Source organism: Elephas maximus, chromosome 9 (genome assembly GCF_024166365.1).
Source record: "Elephas maximus indicus isolate mEleMax1 chromosome 9, mEleMax1 primary haplotype, whole genome shotgun sequence".
Lineage (NCBI taxonomy): Eukaryota > Metazoa > Chordata > Mammalia > Proboscidea > Elephantidae > Elephas > Elephas maximus.
Genome location: NC_064827.1, coordinates 62630753 through 62638342, shown reverse-complemented (window position 1 = coordinate 62638342; position 7590 = coordinate 62630753). Strand labels below are relative to the sequence as shown.

Sequence of the window (7590 nt, the reverse complement as noted above, 5' to 3'; positions counted from 1 at the left end):
CCTCTCAGGAGTCTCAATTTTTCTCATCTTTTACATCTCAACAAGTTCTTCCGTGTGATCTCATTTGATCCTGATGTAGACATTACTGTGCTCTGTTTTCATATGGAGAGACTGAGGTTCAATGGCGCAAAGTTTAATTATCCTGGAAGTCAACTTGAAAGTTACCCTTAGGCTAGGTTCTCCAGCGAAGCAAAACCAGTGAAGTGTATATATATGGCTCACGCAGTTGTGGAGGCTGCCAAATCCGAAATCTGTGGATCAGGTGTCGGGCTGGAGGCTTCTCCTGACTCACATGGTCATAGGGGCCGACACCTCAATGATCGGCAGGTCAGACAGTAGGCTGTTGGCTCAGGAGGCTGCATAATCTAGCAAATCCCAGACTTGGCAGGTAAGATGACAGACTCAAGTCCAAAGAACTGGAGGAGAGAGGATGATGAGCCAGATGCAGGATCCACAGCAAGGGAGAGCTTTGCCATAGCATCCGTGTGTATATTGGATATGCAGGTCACACCCCCAAGGAAACTTTATATCAGTGTAAGGGTGACTTGAGCAAGAGTATGACTGAAAGCACACCCTCTTGTAAGGCTGTAACTCAAGATACACCCCACACTAATCCTTATTAACCTATACCAGAAAGAAAAAAAAAAAAACATTGCCATCAAGTCGATTCCAACTCATAGCGACCCTATAGGACAGAGTAGAACCACCCCGTAGAATTTCCAAGGAGCACCTGGTGGATTCAAACTGCTGACCTTTTGGTTGGCAGCAGTAGCTCTTAACCAATATGCCACCAAGGTTTCCACTGAAAGACTAAGGCCCAGAAAAGAGATGGGATTTAACTAAGGGTTCATAGAGGGTGAGGTGGCAGAGCTGGGACCACAACCTGAACCCTCTGATGGGGCTGGGTTTTAGGTGACCCTGAAAACTGGACCATCTCGGACATTCTCAGATTTTGTGAAATGCAGATGGACCTCTGGTCTCCCAATCCGCCTTCACATCCCCTCTTTTAGGAATTGTGCTTGTGACATATAATCAGTTTTGCCAGCTAAGTCCCTGGAGTCAAGCTCCCCATTACAGGAGCCCAAGGCCTGTGACTCTTCACTTTGTGTTTACTCTCAGGCCTGAGCCCAGTAATAGGCTAAGGTGGTTCTGAATGAAGTGTACAGACCAGCCTTGGAACACAGGCGGTTGCTGGATTTTTTGTTTTGTTTTAAGAGGCGTGAAGGAAGAAACTTACATTCACGTTTGTGTGCTCCCAGAAAAATGTCTGATAGGATGATAACCAAAACAGTCACTGCAGGTATCCCTGGGGAGCTATCCCTGTCCTTCCACCCCCCTCCAGCAATGACACTGCCCTTGTTCAGTAAGCAGGTTCCAGCTCAGGCATTTTTGCAATTGCCTGGAGTACCTGTCCCTTGATCTTCACCTGCCTCCTCCCCATTCAGATCTTTGCTTCTCCCCTGACCACCACATCCAAAGATGCCTCCATCACTGTTCATGAAATCATTCTATTTTATTGCCTTAGTGATTTTAGCACTATCTGAAATCATCTTGTTTACTTATGTCCACACCTCCCATGTTCTGTAAAAGTAAGAACAGTTTTCCACTGTATAGACAGTGAAGGACATTAGGCATAGACGCTCAATAAATATCTAATAAATGAATGAGGTTGGAAGGCTACTTTCATTTTTTATTTTGTACACTTGTATTTTTTTTTAATTTTTGAGATGAGCATGCATTACATTTGCAAAACAGCAATCAAATATATATATATATATATATATATTTTTTCCCTTCAAAAAAAAAAGCAGGTTATTGCAGACTCTTCCCTCAGAAAACTGTCTAGGGTTAGACAAGTCTCCAACTAAAAGCAATTTCCTTCTAGTAGCTATTGCACCCTGGGGGCCAGAGAGGGGCAGAGCCTTACCCAAATTCACACAGCACTCAGCAAGCCAGGCCGGCACTCAAATCCCTTTCCTCGAAAGTCAGCCAATTCACCTTCCAGGGAACGTCCCAATTCAAGAGAGGCTGCAAGGCGTGTGGATGGGCAGTGCAGAGCAGAGAGAGCGCCCGGAGGGGAGACAGGTGAGAAAGGTAGCGATCGGAGAGGGCAGGGGGGCCGCAGGGGCAAGCTCAGAGAGGGTGGAGGGGGAGCACGGTGATGGTGAGACACCGGATGGGAGGCAGAAGGGGCTAGGACACGGAACTGAGACAGTAGGGGGTCAAAGGGACGGAGAGAGCCCTGGGTAACGGAAGGGACAGGGCGGGGTGGGGGGAGGAGCGGAGGTGCGCAAAGGCAGGTGACAGTGGGGCGCGGGGTAAAGGGAAGTGAGAGCGCGGCGGGGAAGGCAAGCGGAGGGGGCCCTACAGCAGAGGTAAGGGATGAGGAAATGGTGGGGGTGACCGAAACAGTGGGAGCGGGGGCGGTGTGGCGTGGAAGGGGCGGGTCGCAGCGGGGCAGAGATGGCGGGGTAAGCGGGGAGTGGACGGCGACCGGCAGGGACAGAGCGGAAAGTGTCTCTGAGCCGACAGGGCCGCTGGGACGGAGAGCGCCAGCTAGCAAGACTCCGCCTCTGGCCCCGCCCCGAGGGGCCGTGCGCCTGCGCGCCGTTGCCGGAGCGGGTGGGGAGCTGCGACGGTTTCCTTGACCCGCTTTCCTGCGAGGTAGGTGGGTTCTGGGCCCCGGGGACCGGCGTCTAGCCGTCGGAGCGCGCTAGAATTGAGAAGGGGACCCAGGAGTTCGGTCCCAGCAGCGGCCCAAATCCCTAGGACCCTCCCGCCCCAGGTCACGCTGCAGACGGCAGCGAGAGGGATTTCGCGTTAACTGCGGGCTACCTGACTTTGCCTCCACCGAGCACTGGAGGCCGGGAGGAAGGGAAGCTATTCAGGCCTGCAGACCAGAGCCCCCAGCTCTGGCTTCCAGAAATGGAAAACGCTGTGGAGCCAGAGACCTTTGTTCTAGTCTCAGCTGTGCCAGTGACTCCCTGCGTGACTTTGGACCTAGTCCCGCCCTTCACTGGGCCTCCATCTGCCCACCTGCAAAGTGAGCCGGCCCTCAGATGGGTTTCTGTAAATTCCGGACTTCTAAATCCATTTCCTTGACAGACTTCTTCTAAGACTTCCCTAGATTCTCAGCCACAGCCCCTCCCTCAGCATCTCTTTGGCAACCCCAAAGCGCCCTGAACTCTGGCCCCTCAGGTTTCAGCTGGACAGCCCTGGGTTGTCTCAAGTCAGTTCTGTCTAGGTGAAAACGCTACATTCAGTCTTTGGACCACAGGCTGAGTGATTTGTTTCCTATGTATTAAGTCAGTAGTCCTTTCATGGGGTTTCCTGCCAGGCGGGTGTTATTACCTCCAGTAAAGATGAAGAAGTGGGGAGGGTTAGAGACCTGGTAGGACCAGGCAGCTGTGTCCTGCCTTTTTTCCTGTGCTGTACAGATAACACCAGAATCAGATTTTTTAACCTGCTGGCCTAGTGGTTAAGAGCTACGGCTGCTAATCTAAAAGGTCAGCAGTTCAAATCCACCAGGCACGCCTTGGAAACCCTATAGGGCAGTTCTACTCTGTCCTGTAGGGTCACTATGAGTTGGAATCAATTCAATGGCAACTGGTTTGGGTTTTTTTGGTTTTTTATGGCACCGGGTTTTTGTTTGCTTGTTTGTTTGTTTAAAGCATGGTGCAGTGGAAAGGAGCACTGGCCATAGAGTCTAGGAGTTTGGGTTTTAGTCCTGGCTCTGCCGTCAACTTGCTCTGTGACCTTGGGCAAGTGTCTGCCGTCTCTGGCTTAGTCTTCTCTGCTGAATAGTGAGGGGGTTGGTCAGATGGTCTACAAGGACTCTATTATCTTTGGCATTGCTAATAATAGTGATAACACTCTTAATAGTTGTTATCTTCCCTTGACTTACAAGGCCCTGCCTGAGCTAGCCCCCACCTACCCAAAACACCAGACTCCTTGCCCTGCCTCAGGGCCCTTGCAGTTGGAGGAACACTTAACCACCTTCACTTCCCATGTGTTTGTTTTTCAAATTTCCATTGAAACTGCTTGCTTTAGGAAAGCCTTCCCTGACATCAAAGACTAGATTGGCCCCCAAATTTATAGACTCATGGTACATCCTGCCTTAATTATGCTTAAGTGTTACTGTAATTCTTTGTCGAAATCTGTATCCTCTATTCTTTAATGCCTGTAAATGCCATTAGGGCTCAAATTCTGTCCTGTTCCCCAGCATCTAGCAGATAATAGGGCTTAGAAAATTTTTTATGGCATGAATGAATGATCTCATTTAGTCCAACAATCTCGAGTTTGGTGTCATTGTGCTCATCTTACATATGAGGAGACAGGGATTGAGAGAGTGTGAGTGATTTTCAAAGGGTCACACAGTGAGTTACCAGAGCCAGAATTTGAACTCGGTCTGACTCCCAAGTCCTGAACTTCCACCTCATCTGCTGTCTCTCATTCCAGGGTCCTGTGCTGTGAAGACGTTCCCCAAGTGCCCCATGTCAGCCAGCAAGTCTGACTCACAAGGCCTGGAAAGAGAAGCCTTTTAGATTGTGGGGGGGTGATCTTGTCCAGCTCAGTTTCCCTTTGGCCCCTGGGACCTGAGGTGGAATCGGCCTTTTTGCACACCCATGGCACCCCGACTGCAGATACGGCTGATAACGTGGGACGTGAAAGACACACTGCTCAAGCTTCGCCACCCCGTGGGGGAGGAGTATGCTACCAAGGCCCGGGCCCATGGGCTAGAGGTGGAGGCCACAGCCCTGGGGCAAGCCTTCAGGCAGGCGTACCAGGCTCAGAGCCAAAGCTTCCCCAACTATGGCCTGAGCCAGGGCCTTACCTCCCGCCAGTGGTGGCTGGATGTGGTCCTGCAGACCTTCCGCCTGGCAGGTGTTCGGGATGCACAGGCTGTGGTTCCCATTGCTAACCAGCTATATGAAGACTTTAGCAACCCCTGCACCTGGCAAGTGTTGGAGGGGGCCAGGGCCACCCTGACAGGGTGCCGCAAGCGAGGTCTGAAGCTGGCCGTGATCTCCAACTTCGACCGGCGGTTAGAGGATATCCTGGTGGGTCTTGGCCTACGGGAACATTTCGACTTTGTGCTGACCTCTGAGGCTGCAGGCTGGCCCAAACCAGACCCCCGCATTTTCCATAAGGCTTTGCAGCTTGCTCACATGGAACCGGCAGTGGCAGCCCATATTGGGGATAGTTACCGCCGTGATTACCAGGGTGCCCAGGCTATAGGCATGCAGAGTTTCCTTCTGACTGGCCCGGAGCCTCTGGACCCCGTGGTCAAGAATTCTATACCTGAAGGACACATTCTCCCTTCGTTGTCCCATCTCTTGCCTGCCCTTGACCACCTAAAAGGCTTGTCCCAGGGGCTTTGAGTCTGCTAAGGGAAGTGGCTATGCCCTGAGGCCCTGCAGGAGCCCCTAAACAAACATCTGAGACAGGGAGCCCCTTCCTTCCCTATAAATCTGGCCTTTGCCCTCTCCCTGCAGCCTCCATAACCCATTCAGACTATAAAGCAGAGTGCCAGGCTTTCTGCCCTGCTCCACTAACCTGCTTGTGGTCTCTGAGATCATCAGTACATTCTTCTTCACTCGTATTCACACGTGTGCCCCTTTATTAGTCCCCCTTACCTCTAGCAAGATTCACAAGAATTTTCAAACTTTATGTTAGCCACAGAGCCCTATAATCATGGCATACCTCACAATACGCAAAACAAAAATAATGAGAAAACTACTAGAGTAGAAACAGAGGCCCTAAGGCTACTGATTCGGGCTTCTGCAGCCTCCAAGACACCCTCTCCCCTTGGAAGTGGGTGAGAGGAGCTTCGTTTGAAAATCAGGGTGTTAAGCTAGGCTGTAAAGGACACTATCTGCTAAGACCACATAGTCTGAATGGGAGAGATTTTAGACAAGGAACTACAGTCAGAAGAGCCACCCTATGCCTGCCGTGTGTCAGGCACTCTGCTAAGTTCTTCATATGCATTACTTTGTTTAGCCCTCAGAGTTATCTAGTAGGGGTCAGGTGTTGTGAGTCCCACCCCTACTTTACAAATGAGGAGAACAGATTCAGAGGTTAAATAGCCTGCCTGAGTCAGTAAGTGGTGGAGTCAGGATTCAAATTTAGGCGTATCTGACTCCAGAGCCCTTTGGCTCAACCACGAGTTTGCAAGTAGAAGGATTTATGTCTCATGAGACATACAGTCCAATGGAGATCTTGAGAGAGTAGGGAATATATTCTAAAGGATGTTAATCTTGAGCATAAGCAAGAGGCATAGGGAAAAGGCACAGGGAAAGGGGACTGGAGCTCAGAATGGCGGGATTGTAAGGAATGTGGGTGGAATAATTAGAGACTGGAGAAGTAAGTAGGTTGGGTTTTAAAATTCCATTTCTCTTCCTGCCTGCCCCCTCTATACACCTTTCTACTTGGTATCTACTGGGTACCTGTGTGCCTTGGGGACCAAAGGTTAAAAGCACAAGATAGGTACACACAGTGTATATGTTCAGGTGCCAACAAGAGCAGCCAGGGAGAGGCCCTGAACTGGGGGTGAGGGGTTTGGCATTTAGATGGGCAAAGGAATTGGGGTGGGGGGAGGCATTTCTGGCAGCAGGGAAATGAACTGTGGCCTAAAGGCTGCTGCAGGGAGTTGTGTAGGTTAGTTTAGGGGAGCAATGTATGGGGCCTTCAGCTGGCAAGTTGCAGAAATTGGCTTTGACCTAGGTTGTACCCAGGCAAAGACAGGGACGCTGTCTCCAGACTTGGCTAAATTCCTTCCAGGTTTGTCTTCCTTGGGCCAGGCGCCAAGACCAGGAAACTTACCATTAACTCCCACGTGTCAGGGCAGTGAGGAATCAGCTACATGGGCTTTAGAGATCATTTCAACCAAAAAAAATTGCCAATAGAAAGTCTGTGGACTGGATCTGACCCACCCAATGTTGCAAGTAAATTATTGAGCAAGGTTTTAAAGAGATTTCATTTTAAAATCTAGATTTTCCAGCTTCTCTTGAAAAATCTCTACTCTTGACCATTCTGGACCCACCTTCCTTCATGGCCACAAACAGCTGAAGCTGAGTAGTGGCTATCCTCGAATTGTGAACTCTATTTTACTTGTTGCCCACTGATCCCGGCAGGCCCTAGAACCTTGTCTCCAGGCTCTTTCTGCTATGCTGAGCTGCCACCCACTTGTTTCCGCAAATGTGGATGAGGGAGGGGAAGACATTGACTCCCCTGGAAAAGGTGAGACTTGGAGGATGAAAGGTGGGGCCAGCATACAGTATACACCCCATGACCAACAAAAGACATGGAAGAAATCTTTAAATCTTTTAAAACCTTTAATAATATAGATGTTTCCTAAGGCTGGCTCTCTTACTACCTCATACTCCCTGCCTTGAAGCCTTCACATCCCAGGTCTCCACCTGAAGTGAGGGGGGTCATCAGGTGGGGGCCCTCAGCAGCTGCAGTAGGAGAAAAAGTTCATCCTGTTACTACTGGTGTGTGCCCGATGCATGGGTTGCAGTCAGGTTACCTGAGATATGATCCCCCCAGTCTTTGGAGTGGCTAGGCAGGCCCTGGGGGAGGGAGAAGGGC

The 7590-nt window shown here is 50.4% G+C and overlaps 1 protein-coding gene and 1 long non-coding RNA gene across 3 annotated transcripts; one reads left to right on the top strand and one right to left on the bottom strand.

The window, feature by feature from the left end:
* Positions 1-63: 63 nt before the first annotated feature.
* Positions 64-2537, bottom strand: LOC126082563 (uncharacterized). The gene is made up of 2 exons (XR_007518576.1): positions 1928-2537; positions 64-624 (listed from the first exon to the last, which is right to left on the bottom strand). It is a non-coding gene; the product is annotated as an uncharacterized LOC126082563 (long non-coding RNA).
* On the top strand, positions 2331-7360 carry HDHD3 (haloacid dehalogenase like hydrolase domain containing 3). 2 transcript variants are annotated; one of them, XM_049895105.1, is made up of 3 exons: positions 2340-2375; positions 2533-2664; positions 4459-7360. In XM_049895105.1, the coding sequence occupies exon 3, from the start codon at positions 4626-4628 to the stop codon at positions 5379-5381; it is 756 nt and encodes a 251-aa protein (XP_049751062.1). In that variant the 5' UTR covers positions 2340-2375; positions 2533-2664; positions 4459-4625; the 3' UTR covers positions 5382-7360. The 2 variants fall into 2 exon arrangements, with proteins under 2 accessions (XP_049751063.1, XP_049751062.1); XM_049895106.1 differs by lacking the exon at positions 2533-2664 and having other exon boundaries at positions 2331-2375.
* Positions 7361-7590: the final 230 nt, after the last annotated feature.